The 24,947-nt window shown below is 39.9% G+C and overlaps 1 protein-coding gene across 4 annotated transcripts in view; it reads left to right on the forward strand.

The window, feature by feature from the left end:
* Positions 1–24,947, forward strand: part of MTUS1 (microtubule associated scaffold protein 1) — a 130,767-nt gene that overhangs the window by 83,015 nt on the left and 22,805 nt on the right. For 3 of the 4 annotated variants that reach the window (XM_066632306.1, XM_066632307.1, XM_066632309.1), the window contains 2 exons: positions 9,112–9,329; positions 22,936–23,002. In XM_066632306.1, the coding sequence (XP_066488403.1) occupies positions 9,112–9,329; positions 22,936–23,002 (285 nt within the window). Of the gene's footprint in view, positions 1–9,111; positions 9,330–11,815; positions 11,866–22,935; positions 23,003–24,947 lie in introns of those variants that run through there. The other variant, XM_066632308.1, reaches the window with a different exon arrangement.

Raw genomic sequence — 24,947 nt, forward strand, 5'->3', positions numbered from 1 at the left:
AAAAATCTGGCTGAGATCAGACAGATCTCGAAAGATTCCTTTCTTGTTTCTATCTGCCTTTTCCCACTGGCTGGTTATACAATATAAACCTTATCTATAACATCATGTTTTCCCTTATCCCTTATCCTTTTCTGCCCCAGGCATTGGGGTAAATGGTGTCCTGAAGCGCTGAGACTGTATTTGGAAGTTGAACAGCCATATGAGACAGAAGCAGATAGCTATAAATGGGTTACACTTGAGCATAGGTTCTTCTCTTGTGCACAATGATGCACTTTGTTATAACTCATTTACTTTATTCATGTTTAGATTTGGATATTGTTGTGTGAGAAAAAACCAACTTCACACTCGCTGCAGCAAACCATGTTTCCAGCATGTTTGCAATTTTTGTTGTATTATAAACATGAAGCATCTTTGAACTGCTAGGAAGTGTCTATGTACAAGGGAGCACAGTTGGTTGCATCTCCCTTGCATGTGTCCATAGTGTGTTCAAAAACCTATATCTCATTTACAGACATTAGTGTTGAATGTGATGATGTGGAAGGCACATGCAAAGAATGTCTGCCTTGTGATGTGGTTTTTAAGTGTATATATGCTGCATCATGTAGTACATTTTCCCCCACAAAATATGGGAATACTGTACTCATGAAAGCTACTAGCCAAGCTGGTTCACTGGCCAAGCTGTACACATGGAAGCTACCTGATGAGTAATATAACGAATGTTTGCAGAGCCCTAAATAACAATAATTGTTGAACTAAGGGGCCATATAGGCAGTTTGTGTCCATTTCTTTTTAATGGGACAATAAGAAAACTAATAACAAAAAGGTTTGTCCAAACTTGGATTTCATGTATTATCTAGGTTAATTAGGTTTTATCAGTGCTTTTTTTTGTAAAAAAAAAAAGGGTGCAGGAACTCACAACTAGTTAATCATTTATTTATTTATTTATTTATTTATTTATTTATTTATTTATAAACCATTTTTATAGGAGAAATAAAATATTTATGTGCTTCTCCCCTAAAAATGAACTTACTTCTGAGTAGACATGCATAGGCTTGGGCTCTCAGGCTGCAAGTTTATGCACCCTTTCCCAGGAGCAAGCCCCGTTGAGCACAATGAGACTTACTTCTGAGTAGACATGCCTAGGCTATCTCAGGTGCAGGGGCTGCACCAGCCAGCTTCCTTCCCTCCCTCCTCTGCCAGGCCAGTACCTGGGTGCTGCAGCCTGTCTCCTTGGCTGGCTGTCCCTTGTTGTTATCATCGTCGTCCTCCTCCTCCTCAGCACATGTCCCTACGCCCTCCACAGGCTTGGAAGCTGTGCGGGAAGCAGAGCGCGGGGAGAGGAAAGGCGGGCTGGGCTCAGGCGAGAGCTGTGAATGCGGTGAGGCAGGGGCAGTGCTTTTTTTGTTAAAAAAAAAAGGTGCAGGAGCTCACTTACAAGAACAAGTTTAAGATTAACAAGTGTAATCTTTTATTTATTTATTTACCACCCACCTAAAAAAAAATATTCCTTATGGGGATTTGAACCCCCAACCTCTGGCTCCACAGACCAGCACTTTAGCAATTGAACCATAGGAAGTCTTAGGCTCAAAGTGTTCGGAACTAATACTTGAGGCGATGATGGCTACCACTGGGCTCAAGACCTTATATATTAGTTCTGAACACTTTAACTATAGGCTTTCCTATAGCCCAATGGAGAGAGTGCTGGGCTGTGGAGCACAAGGTTGGAGGTTCGAATCCCTCCCTAGCAAGCAGTGCGGGGCGGCGCAGGGAGAGAAAAAAGGTGGGGGCGGAGAGGAGGGGGAAAAAAGGTGCTGGAACATCGTTCCGGTGCGTTCCATTACAAAAAAAGCCCTGGGTTTTATTATGTTTACATCCCTGCTTTTTTTCCATCATGGAACTCAGAGGGTTCCCACATGGTTGCTTATCTAGACACTGACAAGATCTAGACCTGCTTAGCTTCAGCAAGGTAACTGTTCAAAACCTCAAGCCATCTTCTAATGGCTTCTAATGTCCAGTACAGCTTTTTAATCACCTGAGCTGCTCCTTTGCATTCTGCTACTCTGTTTCAATTATAATTTGAACTCTCCCCTTAAAGATGAAGATAAACAAAACCAATGCTATGACACAACAATATGATGATACTTGTGGTATTTATGGCAATGCATGAGTTCCTGTAGTGGATGGGCTCTTGTCTTGCTGTAACACCATCTAGGTAGCCAGCATGTTTAGCTAATTGGGAAATCAGGTGCCTCTGAACCATCTTCATGTATTTCTCAATATGTAGATGAATCCATCTTTGCTGGGAAGGGCAAGTTCCCAGTTCTGTTCTGCCAAAAGGAGACAAACAAGTTGTACAAATAAAAGTCAACGCCCCGTGCATTCTTTTGACTGACACATGGATATAATGACTATGACTATATCTTTTGAGTGACAGCCTACATAAATGTTGCAAAGAATTTGATTAGCTTGGGTGTGGCCATGCCAGGCATCCATTACACTGGTATATTCTTGCCAGACCTGCAATTAAGCTGAACTTCAGGGGCTGAGATGTACTCTACTTCAGTTGAGCGTCTCTACTCAGCTGCAACAATAGCAAATGTAAAAGGATCCCTGAATAAGTGATTGTCTACTCATTTCCTTAAGAAGTAATCTGTAAGACTGAGAAGCTGGGGTCGAAAGGATCTTCAGTTGTTCCTTCACGGTGATGGAGAGCTTAGCTATTGACCTAGGAGAAATGAACACCAACCAGGAGGAGACACAAACTGAACAAAAGGAACGTAGCACCATGGTAGAATCCAGAAAAGGAATTGGAACAGCTTTAGATTTTCAGAAGGTTCAGCAGGCAATAAAAAATGATCTTAAAGCAGAGATAAAATCCAGTCAGTTGGAAATAAAATGTGTACTTGAGGAGATCAAGAAAGCATGGATGGAAATGGAAATGCGTCTAAATGCCCAGGCTGATTTGGTAACTCTGATGAAGGAAGTGAGCCACAGTTTGACCAGTATTAATGTTTTTCATACAATGGAGAAAAGCCAGAAAATGCCTGCTAGTTTGAATTATGATGCTGGAGATGTTCAAGAGCAGATATTTCAGCACTTGCATGAAGAAACTGGAAGTAATCACAAGTTGGAAACAAGAAGTTTGAGTTATGGGAATGGAGACCATATGGCTTTGGGTAAGACGCAACTTGAGTCTTGCCTGATTAATTTTTTGAAAGATGTCTGAAGTGAAAGGTTAAAGCTGTTTTTTTCCCCCTGTGCAGCTTGGAAAGAAACTTCCCATATTAAACTGTGGAAACAGTGTGATAATCCTGTAATTCAGCTACCTTTTTCTTTGCAAGGAAAAATAGTAAATATGGTTTTTAAAAAATGGCATGCTGTGTGGTGGTGTAGGACATTGTATGCAAGAGAGGTGTGTGTTGCATTTGGTTTTGTGATCTGTGGTGGGTTAGAATTGAGCATCCTATGATATACCTTGGGTTATTACCTAGGTCATCTTGTAGTGCATTCCCAACGTATTTCACTTGTGTACCCCTTGGCAGCCCATTTCCATAAATTGTATCCCTCATATTAGCAAGATGTTGTGTAATTAATACAGTAGCTGTTACTTTAAATTTATGTTTCAACTACTGGTGCATATCTGATAATACACAACTGATGACAAAAAACTAGAAGTTAGTGGAGCTTTTGCAGCCTGCTAGCTGGCTCCCTTCCTGTTTTGCCAGCTCTGTGAGGTATTCTAATACAGACCTGCCTTTTTCCACCATTATTCAATTCTTTTTGTAGTACCCCTAAAGGTCCTGGCAAGTACCCCTGGGGGTACATGTATCCCAGGTTGGGAACCACTGTTGTAGTGAATGCTTTAGTGTGGAAGCAATATGTGCTTCCTCCATGTGTTGCCTAAAAGTGCATGTGTTTGAAATACACCTTATTCAGTAGAATGGCTCACCACTTGTTACTTGAAATATTGCCAAATCTGATAAAGGGCAAGTAAATCAAGAGGAACTGGATCTTTCCGTGCTTGTAAACAAAACAAGACAGCAGTAGAATTGTCATAATGGCAGCTTTATATTTGATCTCAGCTTTATGATGACATTTTTTGATTCAGCATGGACAAATGTACTGCTGTGGTTTGGACAGATTTCTCCAGAAGGTAAAGTCATTGTAGCCCTTAGCTTGAGTATCCAAGTATTTGGTAACTAAAAGACACTAAGATCTTAGATCTTTACAGGAGGTGATGCTTTGTTGAAAATGATTTTGTAACTCTTAGAAACAAGTTTTTATAGTATATGTGACTGACGCACCTGGTAAAAGTCTAAAATAAAGCACGTCTGCATGCAAGAGAAGTGCAGTAGATGTGACATTTAGAAATGTTTAGCAGATAGACTTTTTTGTTAACATGAGTGAGAAACTACATGATGTAGCTATTGTATGGTCATTTCTGAAATAGGTGGGATACACTCTGAATCATCTATACTTGTTCGTTGGGTGAAAAGTGGTTGATCTTCTAGATCAGTGTTTCTCAACATTTGTTACCCACCGAACCACTTTGCATGGTCCACCTATTGAAAGTGCCATCAGAATCAATGACATCACCAGTTACTTCCGGATTGGATGGCCTTATGTGACTGCAACAAACTGATAGGAGGCTCAGGGCAGATGGGAGGGCATTTTTGAGCATGTGAAAAGTACAAGCTGGAGCTCTGCCCACCAAGCCTCCTAACACTGCTTGTTGCGTTGCTGGCCTTGCTGCCAGGCAGTTGGGGGTCGGGGGTCTCTTGAGTACCACCAGACTGAACAGCAGATACCACCAGTGGTAAAAGTACCACTCATTGAGAACCGCTATCCTAGATTATATCTATGTCTGTTGGCTATTTGAAGATTCTATGGTCCCGTATATGATTATTCTAGACCAGGAGTGCCCAAACCCCGGCCCTGGGGCCACTTGTGGCCCTTGAGGACTCCCAATGCGGCCCTCAGGAAGCCCCCAGTCTCCAATGAGCCTATGGCCCTCGGGAGACTTGCTGGAGCCTGCACTGGTCTGACGCAACTGCTTTCAGTGTGAGGGCGACTGTTTGACCTCTCATGTGAGCTGTGGGATGAGGGCTCCCTCCACTGCTTGCTGTTGCACGTCTGTGATGCAGTAGTGGCAGCAGAGGAAAGGCCAGCTTTGCTTTGTGCAAGGCCTTTTATAGGCCTTGAGCTATTGCAAGACCATTCATTCATATAAGTTCATTTTTAATATATTCATTTATGTAAACTTATGTAAATTTATTCAAATTTTAAATGTAAATTAATTTTTTTTCCCCTGGCCCCCCAACACAGTGTCACAGAGATGATGTGGCCCTCCTGCGAAAAACTTTGGACACCCCTGTTCTAGACTCCCTTAACCCTCAGAGAATGAGTAACTCCCTAGAAACAAACACAAAAATGTATCCTTTGCAGGAAAATCATTTCTTTGCCAGCTGGGGGCTTTTTTCAAGTGCCAGTTCAGAATGCACTAGAATCAAATTTGATGCAGTGCAAGAGCATGGATATGTCCATGGCTTTGTGTGTTTTATAGTGCAGACCGAGGTCAGTTAGCTCCATACCGAGTACAGTGGTGCCTCGCAAGACGAATGCCTCACACACTGAAAAACTCGCAAGACGAAAGCGTTCTTGCGATTTTTTCTGGTGACTCGCAAGACAAATTTTTCTATGCCGTGCTTTGCAAGACGAATTTTTTCTATGGCCGTGCTTCACAAGATGAATTTTTAAAATTAAAAAGTTGAAGTTTTGTGCTTGAAATTTTTGAAATCCTCTGTACAGTATGTATGCCTTTAAAGAGCACTTAATAAATACTTTGTAAACCAAATTTGACTTTGTTCTGACTTTTTTTGCCCACAGGAACGCATTAATTAAATTTCAATGCATTCCTATGGGAAACCGCGCTTCACAAGATAAAATTTTCGCAATACGAAACGACTTGCTGAACGAATTAATTTCGTCTTGCGAGGCACCACTGTATTAGTATTGTCATCAGTTTCAAATTCCTGCACATTGTTTAGCAATGTGAACATTTTATACCTAGATTTTTGTCTGTGGTTATCACCAGGACAGCACATGACCTGGTTGAAACCGTGGAAAATTTGGTTGACCAGAACACTGTTTATATTGCATATTATTCAGTAGACTAGCAAATTAAGCCAGTACTTAATTTAGAGAATTAATAATAAAATACTTAGGTAGCACTTTTTTCAGCTGTATTAGCTGAAGCCTGCACCATGTGGTCTGCAATTTGTGGCAGTATCTCTAACCCACAATTTGTTGACAGAAGTACCTCGCTTCTGGCTCCAAGACTTGAAAAGATTTGGAACTAAATGTTGGCGTCTGTTACCCAAGTTCTTTAGATGTTTAGATGAAAGCCATGATTATAGATACATAACTTCTCAGTTTGTGCATTTTGTGAACTAGCCTGTTCTTCCAACAGCTTATTCCCCAGTAAATTACGTCAAGCCATTTCTGCCCAACATTGGTTATACTCAATAGGGACCAAAGGTGTACGTCTGTGGGCCTGGCAAAAATGGGTTAATGTTTTTTAAGGCTTCACAAGCATTTTTTTTTTACCGTGACCTAGAAGTTCACCACAACAGCTGGTCACTTTCAGAACACAAAATAGTGTAAACATCCTATGAGATCAACTCATAACTAGTCACAGCATGACATTATACATCTGCCACAGATGTGATAAGTTCCGATTGTGTATGTATCTAGCTTGAGGGGTATTCTGTTCTGTTAAATATTTCATAATTAGTCCAAATGTAGTTGATACAGTTGGAACTGAGTAGAGAACTTGAAATAATGTCACTCTTTAAGAATGAGCAGCTCAGAACTTAAAGTAGCTCAAAGGTCCCCAAGATTAGCTGCTTACAAATCACAGATATTCATTTGTCATGATGCGCTTATTAGGTATCAGCTAGGTTAACACTCTCTAATCTTGTGCAATACAGAAGAACAGATTTGATTGTGTTAAGCCATACAACAAAACTAGTCGACATCTTGGTCCACAGAGCCATCTGGTCAAGCAATACTTTGTTCAACTTGGACCTCAGTTCCCTCCATACTTAGATCTGTCAGATGCAGAAACATAGCCTTTGGCCAGGGGGTTATTTTGGTGAGCTGGATGTCGCTCATAATCTGTACGCTGCTTTTCCATCAAAATATTCCAATAATATTTCTTTACATATTTCTAATTAAGGCTGTTCAAAGCCTTAATGCTATTGTTAATACACGTGGTATATTTTTTAAGGTAGAGACAATATTCTTTGTCACGAAGTTTTGCTCTTTCTTCACCTATTGCATATAAGTGTCTTGACATCAAGACAGATGGCTTCTTTTTTATAACCCTTCTGTTTTCATATTCTTTAAAACCATATTGTTAACATCAAAGAAAGCTATAGTGTGTTCTAAAGTTAACCCTTGATTGCAAAAGCTCAAAGTATGAGATTTATCCAACTTCGCAGGTTGTCTTAGTCTTCTGTCTCAAGAGTCTCTCATATTTATCTTAACATCTGAATATTATAGCCACAGTAGATGGTGGGATGTGTGTCCAACACGATTATAAAAATTGAAATGTACTCTACAAATGAGAAACTGGCTTTTTAACTCTGTATGTGATATTATACAGTGCCTGAAGGTTTTCTCACTTTCAGGCCTCACAAAACATCACATGAAATGCCTGCTTGAAATATGAGACAATCTTTCATTTTATGAAGATGTTGGGACTGTTTAGAGACATTTTGGGACTGTTAGATAGTGTAGTCTTGGAAATCCATCACTGGCAAATCAGAACAAGACCTGGCTTGTGTCCACTTGAGTATTTCCTAGTGGAAGTCCCCTTTTGCTTGTACAAGGGATGGCCATAGATTTCTGTCAATTTTTCCTTCTCTCCTGCAGTCTTGTGCGCCACATGTTCAAGGGTAGCCAAGCCCTCAAATTACTTTTGGTGGTGCCTCAGGGCCTTTAGTGAGGAGGTGGAAAATGTCTGTTCTGTAAGGGAAGCGCTGCACCCAGAATTGGAAATCCCAAACCATAGTAGTATTGGCATAGATTAGATTAACATACAAAAATAAAATTCAAGAACTAGTGACCCCAAGATATAAAAGCAGCTGTCTGAACAGCTCATATAGCTACCCCAGACAACTAAATGGTGAACAAATACTGAAAACTTACCTGTTTCGTGAGTAAAAAAAAAAAAAAGAATAAGTATCTGCTCTACTACACTTGTTGGCAGTGGTGCTTAAAATATCCAAATGTCAAAATTTATAATATAAATATCTCATGCTTATACTGTGATTGCAAATTGATAGTGCTTAATAATGAAAATAAGAATGCTTTACTATGTTGGAATTGTAGGGAGGAACCTGGTGGCTTTCCCAGCTTCATCTTGCTTTTCATATTTGAAATCTTATCTAACAGTATTGTATAGCAGTATACTGTTCAGTAGGCTTGGAAAGCTGTTATTTCAGTGAAAAACTAAGGAACTCAGGTAACAGATTGTGGCTGAACCCAGTAGGAATCATCTTTGTTACAAGGTGGAAATGTTAAGCTGTAATTATAAATGTGACTGAAGAGCTTAAAAATGTACAATGAAATGCTAAATGTGCAAATGTTATGCTAATTATGCCTATAAAACTATTTTTTTGGCAATGAGACGGAGTTTACAATCTGTTGCATTCAAGATTGCAGCACTGCAGAGGGTAAGTGTGTACCAGGAAGACATACCAAATATTGGTGGTGAGGTTATTTAAAATGGAAATAGTGGGTGGAAATGCAACAGGATCAAACTAATATATAAGCTTATATAATATAAGCTAATATAATAAACTTATATAATGTATAAGCATCAGTTATTACCAAAAAAAATGAATAGAAGTAACAGTGGAAGGGTTTGCTGAAATACAATCTGGAAATATAAATAAAAAAATCCTCAGTCTCTTATTGGGTAAATAACTTCTTATTCTGAAACTTGAGGTACTCAGTTCAGTACTCAGCTGTGACAATGAGTGATCTGACAACATTCTTTACTTTGGAGTTCATATTATAACATGTCTTTTTCCCTTGTTTTTGTAGTTGATAAGGGTAAGCCGAAGAGTCCGAAGATCTCATGCATACAGACTCGGACCTCTACTGAAGTGGATTCAGCAGAAACAAAAGCTCATGAGTTGATGCAATTCAAAAGAAAATGTGAAAACCAAAGTGGGATTATCCAACAATTGAAGAAATACTTGGCAAGCAGTAATCAGAAATTTGAAGCATTGGCTCTTGTGATCCAACACTTTTTGTCCGAGGTAAACCTATTCTATTTTTGCAATGCTTATAGCATTTTCTTGCATTTTACACTTTTTAAAAACCCTTTCATATACCTTTTTAAATTTCTCTTTTAAAAATATCTAAATCCAGGACTATACTTGTTTAGTATAGAACTATACTAAATCCAACAATTGTACTTGTTTTAGAAGCCTAGATCTACAGCAAATATCAAAAACTTGATGTGATGCCTCCTTTACATAAATATGAATGAATTGAATTGAATTGATGAATGCTTGAATTGTGAGACAAAAGCATTAGTTGAATTCCTAATCCTGAATATTTAAATCATCAAAGAAGATATCTCAATAACCTCCATTAAGGGAAGAATCTATATTCAAATCATGATAGGATCTCATGATGGTTTCATTTTGTGAGAATAGGGAAACTGTAGAGAATAGGAGCTGTAGAGAATAGGGAAGAAGTACTCTGTATCCATGTGTGATGAAGGTGGTCACATGTCTGAAGAGCACCATGCACTAATTAGAAGGAAGTACATTCCTTCCATTTTACTGTAAGCCCATTTTTCTGTAAGAGCCATTATGCCCACCAAAGCATGGAATATTTCAAAATGTGAAGCAAGCAAGAGTGGCTTATGATGCATTACAGATATGGGTGGTGACGTTGTGTGTGGGTGTGTGTTTGTTTCCAGGGCACACTTCAAGATCCTTAATTGAGTGGAATCAATTAATTAAATGCATAACTGTACACTATAATTAAACGACAAGCTGTGTGTCCAACTTGTAACTGGAATTTTCCTGTGACTTTTTAGAAGCATAAACTAATGCTACTCCATTCCTAACAATTGGGGCATATATTGCTAAATCTATTTACATTCTATGTGATCTGACTAATGCTAGGCAGTCTTATACACACTGAAACAGTCATGGGGCACAGTGTGAGGAACATTTTGAATGCTACCCCATCTCTGTCCTTCAATAAAACTGGAGTTGCAATGCAGAACAATTAATATAGTAGTAAAATCCATGCATTACTGCCATTTCAGTATTGGAAGAGGGTCTAAAGGAAGATAGTGTAGAAATTGGAATGAACTCTTCAGGCTTCAGTTCAGGCAAAAGTATAAAGAATTACAATGAGAAATTCCAAAGACACAGTCCTAGAAGCAGTACATTTGATAAAAGTCTTGTTTGAACTGAAATGTGGTAGGCTAGAACATGAAATGTATCTGCTATTTTAAAGGTTAACTTTTGGTTATGCCTGGCCAGGCCAGGAAATTGGGTGCTATGAATTGAAGTTAATGAGCATCCTAAGGGTTCAGAACTTAATGCAAGAGTTTTAGAGAAGCAGGAGCTTAGTACATGTCAGCTAAACTATGTATGAAAAAGAATGTTCCTAACTAAGCTTTGTTTCTGGAGTTTGTCTTTCTTCTAATCCTCCTTTCCTAGGTCTTGTCCCTGTTAATGTTACCAATTGCATCCCCTTCCTCCTTCCACTCTTCTGGGGATCCATTATAATGCATGCTTATAAATACGTATGTTCAACAAATATACCTTAGGCCATACATGCTTATGTTGCAAGGTGCAAAAACCAAGATGTTACAAGAGATCCCAGATGTTGCACGGTAATCCCAGGTTCCAAAGCAAACTCAGTAGACAGTGGTGATCAAATCCAGGCCTTTATTGTAAATCCATCAGCAAAGGTGGTAAATCCATCCACATCTCCAAAGGAGACTGCATGCACCAGAAATGGGGAGAAGAGAAGCCCGTAACGCCTCCTTCAGCTGACTTTTATTACAATCTGGGGTTCCTTCCTTGAAACACATTCATGGAGACAATTCATTGGTCCGTTACACATCACCAGATGTTCACTTCGTACATCTTATTCATACATCATACAGATTTGAGCAGGCCGTAGGTGGTACTGCAACCCCTTAGTTCAAAAGCTGACCTCACTCATAACCATCACATGACTTTACTGCTGGCCTTTGTTTGTAGCCCGTGAAATGCAACATACTTGCTACTGACCTCACGGTGTGTGAGTTCATCTAAAAACTGTTGTGAAATGATTTTCTTTGGGAATCTGACCTGTGAACCTGGAAATGATTTTGGTTTGTTTTCTTAAAACTTTTACTGCTGTTAGACTACTACAACTTACTTAAAATATTACTATTTGCTAGTCACACTTATGTATACACCGAAACCGGTTTCAAAATGAAGAACAAGAACAATAAAAAACCAAGCTGACTAGTGTTCTTTTATGATATAACTTACACTATAAATACTAGCCCCCTATGCATATAAGGCTTTCCAGCATATATATTAAAAAGCCGGTGGCTCCTTCAAACCAAAAGTTTCAAACTGCTAGAATGTTCCTTATCTGTAGCACACAAAGGCCTGTTCATTCAAATGTATCAACATTGTTCTGCAGAGAATCTGTGGCAGGCTGCCCAGCTCTCACAATCGGCCTGACTTTTTAAACCGCAACCATTTTGTTTTTTTTACTCAAGTTGAACATTCAGAGAGAGAGAGATCAAAAACCATGCTGTTTACATTTCAGGTAAGCATCCTATACCATAACTAACAGTCCTTTTACCCTGCATCACTTATACATTCCAGCATTCAACAAGCAGACTCACACAGTTTGAAAAATCCCAGGAGAATATTTTCCTTCCTCCATTGACCCTGACAATGTGTTTGCTTCCTGAGCACAGGAAAAAAAAAGGTTATTACTCATGGCGCTTCTAAGCATGGTTGTTGCCTTATTCACATCCTTGCAGTTACGGATGCGTGTGACTCTGGCAGTAGCCTTGAGCACTTTGCTAGTTTTGTGAAATGGAAATTGTTTTGTGCCTCTCAGCTGTTCTCAGGATGTGACACTGTAAATCTCCTGTACTGCTGTATAATATGGAGGTGTAGCTGTGTCATGTGCACGTTGTTAGAAGAGCATGCAAGCTAGATGTGTATCATGACAGTGGATGTGGTTGGGTTTATTCATTCCCTACAATAGGGGGAACATTTGCCTATTCGGTTCCTAATTTTAAATTCTTGTTGATTAGACAGATGTTTAGCTTTTTTCCAGCTTATTGTTCTGCATGTGTAACAGAGATTGTAGTTCTTTAATTGCTGGAGTAAAATTCTCAACAGAATTCAGCTTTGCTATGTATGGGAATGATTGATCCCCTCAGTTATGCTAACACATGTGTTGGTTGATCATTTAGTCTCAAGAAAATGCTATGGGTGGGTGTTATTATCACAAGGTATTTCTGAAGCAAACATACCATGGAGGATGTTCTGTATACTGCACCATTATTGCTTTGCATGTTAACTTTAATTCAGTGAAGGAACAGGAGGCAAATATGGAGTAATGCATAAGTAGGTGCGTTTGAAAATAGGTTTTTTTTGCAGGTTTTGTGATTTGAAAAAAATGAAAAAGCCAAAAGTGGTGGTTCTATACTTTTGTTCCAAGTTCCCATTTTTATTAATTTTAAACACTTTAAAAGTGTACAAGGTAGATAATATGGATGATATCGTGTCAACAGATGCAGCCACTGTATTATTTCTAACTAGAAAAGTAATCCATTTTAATTTCTGGAAAATACCTTAAACACCAAAATGCTGGGTGTTCTGTTTTTGTTTGAATAATGAGGTGTTTTGTGTTTTTATGTGATTAACAAAAACAAACACTTCTATGCATAACTAACCTATCTAGGCTAGGGTATAGCCTGTGAATATAGAATTCATAGCCAAAAGGGAAGATGGAAATGCAAGGTTTTTTATTAACACAAAGTATTCTTACCTTCTCTGCTTGGTGAGATCTGAGTCAGGAAATAGTGAACTGTACTGATGATGTATACAAAATAACTGTTCACTATGGGAAAAAAATAAGCAGAACTTGCATTTTGGTGGTTACTGGGGTCTCATCTCTGTGGAGGTTTTTGTTGGGACAGGGCTGACAATACAAGTTTGGATTTGACTGGATTTTAATAGAATTGCTGACTTTTACAATCGTATATTTTTTGTAACTTTTGTGCATTGTTCTGAGCAGTAAATTAGCAGTGAATGGAATTAACAAGTTTAAAAAGTAAACTATGTAATATTGTGTTATTGTGTTGCTGAATTTTATGGAACAGTTGACTAATTGGTGCAGTGACCCGAGTACGCGGGATCCTCCTGCAGCTCAAATTACTGCCAAAGATTAATTTATTGTGCCTGTTATAGATCTCTGAATGCATAATATGCTTCAGTTTCTGCCATCTTTTAATTTTTTGTATGGTTGCATAAGTGGTTGGAAGTAGACAATGTAAATTATCTATCACTTTTAAGATGTAAACTTGGCTTGCATTCAGCAGTACCATTTAGGGTTTTTTGGGGAGGGGGATGTGAGAGAGAAATTTCAAAGGACAAGATTTGAAGACTAGTCTTGAATATACAGTCAAAAATGCTTCTTCCTTTAACAAAAGCAGTTCCCAAACTTTCTCCTGGAGTTTGGGAGCCGCTGTAAGTCTTTGTGGGGGAGGGGGGAATTCAGCGACATGATCAGGACAGTTATACCACTACCAGGGCTTTCAGGGGCATTTTTACACTTATCCTGAGCTTGCACTGGCATCTGGGGGGTGTGGGGAACCCTGACGATGCCTCTGCCTTATAAAATAAAAAAATAAAGATCGCCACCCGGTTTCGTGATTGAAAACTGGCAGTGGGTTGCGAGGGGCAGTAGGCATTGAGTCCAGGGGCTCCCCACACCCACCAGAGGCCAGTGCAAGCTCAGGATAAATGTAAAAATGCCCCTGAAAGCCCTGACAGCTGTGTGATAGTCCCAATCACATCACTGCATTCCCCCCTTCCTGCCCCTTAAAGAGGCACAGGCAGAACTTCTCTAGCTAAGGTCCCATGATGCCCCAGTTTGAGAACCTCTGTTTTACAGGATGTTATATGTACACAAGTCTATAGCATGGTGTGCAGGCAGGCAGCCTGAAGAGACTAATCGAAGCAGGAGGTTAACTTCCACTGTGGACCTCCAAAAGCCTCCCAGACGTGACTGAAGAACAACTTGGGTCGCATCTGGGAGTTCAGGTTCAGCAGAGTTCAGAACCCAGTTAAATTCATGAGTTCCAAAACTGCAGAGAAACAGGGCAGACCTGTATAATACTAGTGACTCCTCTGTTGTCATGGTAACAGTTGACATATCTTTGATTCCTATCGATTTATCTTGTAGTAAAAGTTGAGATGGGCTCTTCCTTTTTAAAAATGTGTTTTAAAACATAGCTTGCAAAAGATTAAAATGTAAATATTTCTTTTCTTGAAATAGCTTTTCAGCAGTAGATTACGATTTCAGACTTGCACACGTGAGTTGCCAACAGCAGAGGCCTACTGTTTCTATTGAAAATACTCACGTTGGATGTATAAAACACCATATTAAATGCTCAAGAATTTATTGGGCTATTCAGCCTTCATTTTATCTGTTTCATCATGAACATTTTACTGTAGATTAGAAACCGGTAAAGCTCTTTCAGCTATATTGGATAAGAGTGATAAGCACCTTTTGAACTTTACCCATCTACGGGAAGGAGTGGATGTTGCATTTGGGTTTCAAAATGCATCTTTTAAGTAGTTATTCTACACCAGGCAACTTTTACATATAAAACCAAATATTTGCGTGTTTTTTTACTGTGAAAAATTGGGCAATATTTTAGGTCACACCATCCCTACTCATTGTCATGTGCATTTGAATGTGCATGTAATTCTGCTCCACTGCATGACTTTGCAACTGACACGTTTAGATTCGTTCACCCCACTTACCATAACAGCTGATGATGATTCTTATTATCATTCATGTTTACATCCTACTCTTCTTCCTAGAAGCTGAAAGTTGCATAAATGGGATTCTCCCTCTTTTATCCCCACATTTTGTTTTTTGGAAAGGATCAGTTTATTAGGTGGAGGCAGAGTGGCTGGCAGATTGAAGAAATAGTGACTGTGAGAAAAGCCACAACAGTGGAAGCTGCATCTACAACAGAATATAAATTGGGGGGGGGGGGATTCCATTCTCTTCATCATCCTGGCAGTGACAGCATTTTTAGCTTCAAAATAAAAACCTTGTGGCACAGCACTAAAGTCATCAGATGTTTATTTCCCTTCCACTTGTAATAGTAATGTGCTGTTATGGCAGGCAGTGCATGTGTCAATTTTGACAGAGCATTGGTTGATCTGTAATGCTGGCAAATACAGAAAATTGAAGTAACTTGCTGACCTTGCACTTCTGAAAATGTAATTCTTGGCTTCACAGATGAACGGTTCCTTGTCTTCATGTATTTGTACTGCTATCTTCTTCAAGCTTAAATAAATAACTTAAAATGGTGGGAGAGGCAGATGAAGTTCAGATGTGGGGAGGATGGAATCTGGTCTTGTAATTTGGTGTATTGGGGGATGAAACCCACCTAATTTAGAAATTTATATCCTGCCCTTCCTTTGCCATGACAAATGCCCAAGTTTTTAATGAAACTTGTGTTTCATTAAGAAATGTTAATGGCACTTACAATTGTAAAAATTCTGTTCAGAAGTACAGGCTTGCCCTGATATCCACATGGGATCCATTTTGAATGCACCTGCAGATACTGGGGGTTTGCAGATACTGTGGATGCCCCCCACAGCCCCCCACGCACCCATTACACCATTTTAAATAGTGCTGGGGCAACAGTCAGTCTTATTTTCGTCCCATTTAAATGTTTACAATGATGTAATGGGAACAGGGGGGGCATGGAGGAGGAGGGCATCCCCCCAGTTCCCATGTACCCGCACACGTCCATTAGACTATTTTTAAACACTTAAATTGGGGTGCGTTCTTGTTTAAACAGGCTGCATTTACAGCCAGCAGGAAGAAAGAAAGAACAGTGAGGTCTTCCTATTGACTTCACTTGTGTTCCCTTTAACCATTCTGGCTGCTTTGTATATACTGTTGCACCCACCCCCACATGCCCAATACATCATTTTTAAGTTATAGGTTTGAAAATCAGCTTGTTTAAGCAAGCTGATCTTCGCCCTGATAACTTTTAAAAATGATTTAATGGCTGCGTGGGGGGAGGGGGTTTCCCACATTCGCAGATAACTGAAATCACAGATAAGGGATCCATGGATATGGGGCCCCCTGTATATTCTTCTAGAATTAGAGATACTAGAAATATTTTGCTCAAACCGAACCCAAAAGATATTATTTTTCTCTCTGTGATCTTCTTTTTACTGATTCAGAAGACACTGTCTCCTCTTAGCACACTGATGCTCTAATCCAGTGGTTCCCAACATTTTTTCACTTGCATGCTCCTTGACAGTGCATTTCTAAAAATTGCACCCTTCCTATTCTAATACAGACCTGCCCTTTTCCACTATTCAATTCTTTTTCATGTACCCATAAAGGTCCTGGCAAGTACTCCTGGGGGTACCCCAGGTTGTGAATCACTGCTTTAATTTATACTTCTTGCAAGAATGAGTACCACTGTGGATATGCATGTCACACCCACTTCCTGACACACAGGGTGTGGCATGCATATCCACACACAAGATTTAGTTTAATCTTGCAGTTCAGCAGCTAAGATATACTACCCCACTATGCAATTAAGCTAAAAAGCCCCAGTGTGCCACACATGAAGAAACCAGTGGTTGAGGTATCATTTGAAGTAGCTCTTCATCAAATCACTCTCTTACCCACAGTGTTCCTGTCTGCAAATGCAAATAATGACCTGAAGAATTAATGCTAGACCTGAAAGATTGGTATCCTTTACATATACACCTGTACAGTGATGGTGCTATAGGAAGATAATAAAAATATACAGTTTTTCCTTCTTTCTCACCCCAAAGAGAAGTTTCTGTTTGAGTTTTGCCAAAAATGCTTTGTGACTTTGTGCAGTGCTTTTATGCCTAAAGCTCTATATAATAATAATGATAATAATAATAATAATACAGGTATTTATATACTGCCTTTCTTGGTCTTTATTCAAGACTTTATTCAAGGCAGTTTACATAGGCAGGCTTATTAAATCCTGTAGGGATTTTTACAATTTGAAAGAATGTTCTATCTTACAAGAACCACAACATTCAGGTGTTACTTTCTTGATCTGGTTTCACATTCTGGCCTCCATCCTCCCACGCTCAGAGCAGATGGAATAGCTCGGCTTCAGCTTGTCAGCTGCTTCAAGGTCGCATGGTGCCGGTGGCCTCAAACTGGCGACCTTCGGATGTTATCTTCAGGCAAATGGAGATTCTACCCTCTAGACCAGACCTCCTGCCCTATAGCATGATGACAAAGCACAAGCAAAATAGAGTTAGATACAGTAGGCCCTCCTCATCCACAGGTTCAGAACCCATGCATTTGACCTTCCATGGGTTCAGAATGTGAAGCTGGAGAACCTCACTGAATCTCCCAGACACATCTATCCAGTCACGTCCAGGAGGGGTTCTGAGGCAAGCAGAGACTTCTGAGATGCACTTCCAATTTTATCTGCAGGTTTAGTATCCATGGAGGGGGTTTCTGGAAACGGATACCGAGTTCCCACCTGTATTGTGTATCTTTTCCAGTACTGATATTGCATGGTCATTCCTTTATCACATTTCATGTGCTTGGCACACTAGTATGAATCTCTGTATTAAAAAGGTGAGAATTGGCCAGTGCTAGTGGTTAACATGTGAAGATAGTTAGTCTGCAAGTTGATATATATTGGTGGAACTGTTGAACTTTGGTTGATATGTTTGAAGAAGACTAAGGGCACAATCCTAACCATATGCTATTGTGTTCAATTGGACTTACTCCCAGGAAAGTGAGATTAGGATTACAGCCTTAAGCTTCTTTAAATCTGACCTAAATTTCACATGCAGTATTTTAACCTTTTCAGTAGCCCTATAGAGCAAATTACTATTTTCCCCCCATATTTTTCTGGTTTGCAACTGGGTATCTTGGCTCCTTACAGCAGTTCTGATACCACTTTTTGTTCAGCTGTTCTAATGAGAAATGTGAAGGAGCAAAAAATATTTGCTTTCAGATATAAAACAAGATATACTAAGGCTGAAATCCTAATTACCCAAGCTAGAAAATAAGCTGAATAGACTTATTTCTGAGTAGACATGCATAGGATTGTGCTTAAGAGTAGTAAGAATATGCACATTGGGCCTTAATATGATCATGTTTGCCTGAAAAGTCTTAAAATTCGTTGACAACCAAAGTGTTAGCAACAAACTCTGGAAATCCATTATTGTGTTTGAAGTGTACTTCTGTAAAATGTAGAGTTAGTTACCCTGCCACTGTGCACTGGTGGTTGATGCACACCTAATCTTGTGAAAAGCTAGATATGCACCAGTTTAGAATTGGATCTTGAAACTTTGCTATGTAGGTACAGGGTTAGCTTGGTTTTGGAAGCGAGTCCATCTCTCCGTGCATGGTGTCAGAGGAGATGAACAAAAAGATGATTCTGTACAGGAACCTCTAATACAATGAGGAGGTGTACCTAGTTGTAAAACTCCTTCTGTGAGCCTGAGCTAGCTTTTTTATTTTCTTAAACATTGACCTCTTTTTCAATATTTCATTACTTTTGGAATGGAGGCAGTTTCAAAACCAAATTGTGATAGTTACTCATGAACTAGCTCTTTAGATCTTGGCCTTTAAATGAATGCCATCATTCTTCTGGAAAGCACTGCATTCAAAGGACCTCATTTTCACATTGCTTACTTTTTTACATCTTCTGTGAGAAGTTCTATCATCATGTGATACAGATCTCTAGCTTCATTTGACCAATGCTTGCTGTGTATGCTAAATAGTTTCTGACTTACTGTCCTGTCCTGTTTCATTTACCTTAGTGGATTAAATATTTGCCTTACTATTTTTGTTTTCCCTAGCTAGGGCTTGCAAGAATTTGATGGGCAAGATAAGCCCATCACATATAGAATTTGTATATCCTAGGAAAGTAACTTTCAAGATAGTGTTATTAATTTAACTACAGTGTGCATTTTCAACTAGTGGGTGGTTTTTCTAGACCAGTGGTGTTCATCCTTTTCACTGGGTCAAAAGGTCAGGAGAAACATTTTTAGAAATGTGTATATCTACATAAAATATGTATTTGCAAAGGAAGGACCCACCAGTCACACTAAACGGGTAAATTTTAAATTGATTTATTTTGGTTGTTGTATGTTTAATTATAAAAAAATTTCCTGTAATACAGTATGTCTTGACTAATGAGTCAAATGCTTTAAATTACCTTATCTGTTACCTTGTTCTATATTACTTGTCAGATATTTTCAGACTAAGCACAGGGATAGGGCATATGATATTGCACTGGGTCATGGGAAAAAAGTTTGAAGGAGTGCTCTAGGCTGTTGCCCCAGATCTTTAAGAATAATGCCTTAATTGTTACTATTACTTAGGGTTGGTAGGAGTGCCTGGCCACTAATCAGGTTATCAGATAAGTAGATTTTTCTTATTGTGATTTTTAAACCAATCTGCAGTTGGAATGACTGTCTTGAAAGTAACAAATGTATTCTTAAGGTGGGGCTTTCTTGTTTGCATGGCAGTACCGTAGTTTCTTGTGTACCTGCTACTTATAAAGTACTTTCATTGCTTTTTAATAAAAACATTTCCATGTGCCCAAATGCATTCTTCTATACAGAGCTCAGTTTGCAAACTGTTGTATAGGACTTTCCTTTGTGCATCTTCAACATCCTTATGAGTAGGTCATATATTCCTTTTATTAACCATACCTGTGGGAAATTAAGGCAGACAGAGTAACTTGCCTAAGGTCAACAATGAACTCAAGGTTGCTGTACAGGATCGAAAGAGACCACTGACACCAAGCTAAGTTTAAGGCTTTTTATGAGGAGGAATGGAACCTGAACCAAACAAATCAAAATGACCTTGTTCCAAATTCCCTGAGGACCTCAGGCAGGCAGGCAGAAGGCAGCAGGACTTGAGGCAAGCCAGGGGAAGGCTGGGTGGTTGTTCCCTTCTCTGGTTCTCAGAGGCTCTCCCAAGGGCTCCTTCTAGCAGCTCTCTCCTCAGCTCTCCCTCAGAGCTCAGATTTCAGCTCCACTCTGCAGCTTGGTCTGTCTCAGCTCACTCCTTGCAACTTCTCTTCCTGGAGGCCTCTGCAGCTTGTTCTTCCAGCTCCTTCTCTGCAGATACTCCCCAAAGCTCCTCACAGCAGCTCTGTGGCTTGGTCTCTCGTTCTGCAGAGCCTGGTCGTGAAGCTCCTCTCAGCAGCTCTTCCCTGGTGGTCTCTGAGCTTTCTGTGCTGGTGCAGCCCCTTTTATAGCCTCAGTGGCTCTGCACACAGCAGCCCTCTACCTTTCTTTTGATTGTACTGCAGCCTTTTTGTACACTCCTGCTCAGCCCCTCCCAGTCCTCCTTCTGTCCCTCCAATGCAGCAGTTTTCCATTTGGTCCTCCAGCTCTCAAGGGCTTGTTACAAGGTACTCAGCAAGTGAGCCTATTGGCTCAGACAAACTCAGGCATGCTGCTTCTTGGCTCATAAAAAGCAGGGCAACGATCCCACCAGGCCAAGTTACAGCAGTCAACTGAGCCCAAGTTCTGCACATATCAAGGTGGAGTGACAATTTATATCTTACTTTTATTCTGATAGTTTTCTGAAGTTTTATAAATATAGCAAGTAGCCTTTTTTCCATTACAGATGGGGGAAGTGGCAGTATTGAGACCAAATACAAAAGTACTGTATTGAGCAAGTTTTTGAAGTTGCCCAGAAGTCTTTTCGCATTGTATTTGAATCAAAACAGGGATGATGATATAGAAAGATCAGAGAGCTGGTGTGGTTGCCCGAAACTGAGTTGCAAATTTGGACTTTCCTGGTGTGATTCTTGCCTCTGCCATGTCATTGTTCAGTGGCCTTAGGCAAGCTGCCTCAGCCTTGGTCTTCTCCATCTGCAATACAGGGATAATTCTTATCTCACAGGGCTGTTGTGAGGACAACTTCAGCAGTGTTTGATGATAAAGCATTTATGCAGAAGCAGCTGCTTTTGCTCTTACATTCTGTGCCTCTCCCTTATTCACTCTGGTGCCTAAATTGTATGCTTCCTGGAGCCAGGGACTTGTGTTTTTTACTGTATTATGTAAATTACCATGTGCATTGGTGGAGCTACACAGGAAATAGTGGTATTGTTATTCAAGCAAACTCTAGTTCTTTACCCTACTTCTAATTCTATTCATTTTTTCCCATTTATAAATTAAGGGTGAAAGCCTAGAATACCTAATTGAGAAAAGCTAAAAATAACAATCCATTATCCATAGAGGAGGGCAGGATTTTTTTTTCCTCTTTCCACCTCCCTCTTACTGTACCAGCTGATATTTGAGTAAGTGGCCATCGATCTTTGTAATGTCTAGTTCTCATTTTTCAAAAATGAAAGGGCTGTGGCTTTAAGTAATCACTGACTGCTTGTGCCAAGTGCAGAAGCTGCAGTGTCTGCTTCTGTTGGGGGAGAGATCAGTAGAAGTAGTACGGTAACTGCAAAGCATGATGAAGTCAGGCTCAGGAGGTTGTGTCCAATGGAGTGCTACCTAGTAGTGAGTTAATTGTGGCCAGACCAGTTTGGTTTGTGGTAGTGCCTGCCACCTGTACACTCTTGCTGTGTGTGCATGCAGGGGGCAGAGAAGAAGCTGCTGGGAGCAGAAACCAGACGATGGGCTGCTCAAGCAGCAAAATGTGCCTGTATTCTCAGTGTGCTGCAAAAAAGGTAATTAGTATTTTGTTCTGTAGTGCTCTCCTGGAATAATGTCAAGGAGTTTTAAGCTGTGGTTTTGCTGCAAGCAAGGTTGGTTCCAGCAGCAAGGAACTGGCTCTTGTGATCTCTGCAATGCCCTGCTATCCACAGCAGTGGCTGCATCTACTTGCACATAGCCCAGTGGATTCTGGTTTAATTACGCTCTATACTGGGGCTGTCTTGAAATCTGTTAAATGCTGGATAAATGGGAGGGAAGGAAAGCCTTAAATAAACATCTCTTATGAAGTTGAAATTGAGGGCTGGATTTCTGCCAACAAAAAAGTGTTGAACTTTTAAAGATTGTTAATTGTTCATTATGTGATTGAAAAACTGACATGCTGAGCAGCTTGCACCCGCCTGTTGCCTTTTAATTTTGCAATGGGGCTTTATCAGTCTGTAGTAGCCTTCCGTGCCTAAGCTCATGTTTACTTTTGTCTCAAAGTACATTACACGTATTGTTTACCTCTACATAATTCCTCAGAGTTTGGGGCTAAAGCCAGGCACCATGAATCCGAGGTTGTTGATTGTGTGCATGTCATATGCTGTTTGTTTAATACTCCAGAAAGCTCTGCATCTTAACCTGCAAAGTTAAGGTTTTATGTTAAACTGAATTGTGTCTTTTGAAATCATTAAAGAAATGTTTCATGGGTTTTACTTAACCAGTGGCAAGATTCTTATTTAAACAGACTTCCTTAACTGAGAGCCATCAGTGTTTTTCTGATGTTACAAAACTGTTATCCTGGATGATTCATATATTGGCTTCTCTTTCCTGTCTCTTGTCCTTCTACAGCGAGAATGCAAGTTAATTATTGGAAAGTGTCCTCTTCTCTGCTCAGAACGTTCATTAACACTGTGTGTGTCTTTTTTGTTTTTTTCTGCAGAGAGAGCAGACACTTAAGCAACATAAAGAATTATCTCTAGAACTTCTCAACCTTCGTGGAGAGTTGGGTAAGAGCATGCTAATTTTATTGTCCTTCATTTCTAGAAGAAAAATGGAGTTAAGATATAGGTCATAGTATTGAACCAGCAAAATCTAATCCCCTGATTCCATTCTGTTCAAACGTTTATGCTCTGTATTTCCCTGGAGTCTTGACTGCTGACTCTGGGTTCACTGAATTCCTGGCACCAACTTGACTAAGCCTACCAGAACCTTCTCCGTAAGCAAGTATCTGATGGCCAAAACATGTACTTTTGGGGAGGAAAAGCAGGGGTGGTTCTATCTTTTTGGTATGCGTTGATTCCTGTTTGTTTAAATGGTTTTACAGACATTTATTTAATATTTTGCCAGTAAGTGAGACAACTGTAAAATGTACTATATTTTATTCATCGTAGTGTGTCATGCTGGGCTTGTTGGATGCAAGAGTCAAATGAACAGAAAAAAATGTCACTTACAGTAAACAGGCTTAAATGCTTCAAGGCAGCAAAACAGATTACCGTTATACTGAAAATGGTCTTAAACAACGCATGATTTACACTTGCCAAGTTCCCAAAGGTTTACCTCTTAATAAGAGCTTCAAAGAATATTTAACCTTTAACAAGGAGTCCTTTCTAGTACAGCAATTAAGACAATAAGTTCTGTTTGTGTTCACAGCTTGCTTCTGCCCACAACTTTCCAGGTAGCCTTAGCTGCTCAGCCCTAGTTACAATATGGGGATAATAGTCCTATCTTACAGATTGTTGCAAGAATCAATGATATAATGAATGCAAAGCACTTAAGGAAAGTGATATAATCATAAATAAAATGTATGATGAAATCCTGACCTGTGAAATGTGGTTGAAATATAGCTTCATTTTTCATGTCAGAAGCACTAAAACAGCCTTTTAAACGAATGAATTCTCTTATCTGTCAGATTTTGGAAGCAGGGCAATGTAGCAGTTTCAAAAGAGACCTTTAGGTTACGATGCATTATAGCCAGAAAGGCCTACTTAGCTTTAAAATTGTTGGCAAACATGGCTACAGTCACATGGCCTTAATATATCCAGGGAAAGGGAGGGACGGTATAAACATGAGAATGGAGAATGGGGAGGAAAACTAGAAAGGTGCACATGTTATCAGTTGATTATGATAAACCTATTTTTACTAACATCTTCATTGGGGCAGTGTAGGCAGGCAGGGAATGGGAGGCGGGGACCCAACTTTCTGCTGGATCCCAACCCTGTTCCCTGAGCAGCGTGGAGTGGCTTCAAGCAGCTCTGTTCTCCCCGGACTTGTGCCATCTCCTGAGGTAACGCAAGTTTGAGGAGACCCATTGGGGCCCTTGTGGTTTGCCCAGGGGTAAGGGGAAGAGTTGAGTCACTCTGGCTGAGCACTTTCTGGTTGCAGTCTTGCACTGGATATAGCGCAGGCCTCCTGGCCTGCCTGTTCCAGCACAAGAGGATTGCACTGTAAGTTAGGTAAAGGGCTGTTTCTAGTTTGGAACTGAAAATATCTTTGAATGGCTTATGTGTAAATCATGTGCATGAAACTGATTTCCTAACTAGATTACATCCAAATGTGGCAGGATTGCCATGCTATTATACACCAGGGAGGATGAAATTCGGTGTCTGTTGCCCCTGGCCCTAATATTTCGCACAAATGAAATAACTTTGCTATCTTGTGTCAAAAGACAGTGTGTGCAAATGGCACTTGATCGTCTCAGCCTTGGTGGTCTTTCTTACTCTCCCTGCTACATTTTTAGTATGAAAATGCCATCAAAATACTTGTAATAAACTCTCAGCTGGAGAGTTGCCATAGTGTAGTGGGTAAGAGAACTGAGTTGTGAAAGAAGCCTTCCCCAGTTTGTGTCTCTTTCATGTACTCACTAGATGGCCTTAGACAAGCCACTCCTCCTCAGTTTCCCAAGTGCAACATGGGGGAAATAAGACACTGTATATACCAGCAATTTTCAACCTT

Source organism: Tiliqua scincoides, chromosome 6 (assembly GCF_035046505.1).
Source record: "Tiliqua scincoides isolate rTilSci1 chromosome 6, rTilSci1.hap2, whole genome shotgun sequence".
NCBI lineage: Eukaryota > Metazoa > Chordata > Lepidosauria > Squamata > Scincidae > Tiliqua > Tiliqua scincoides.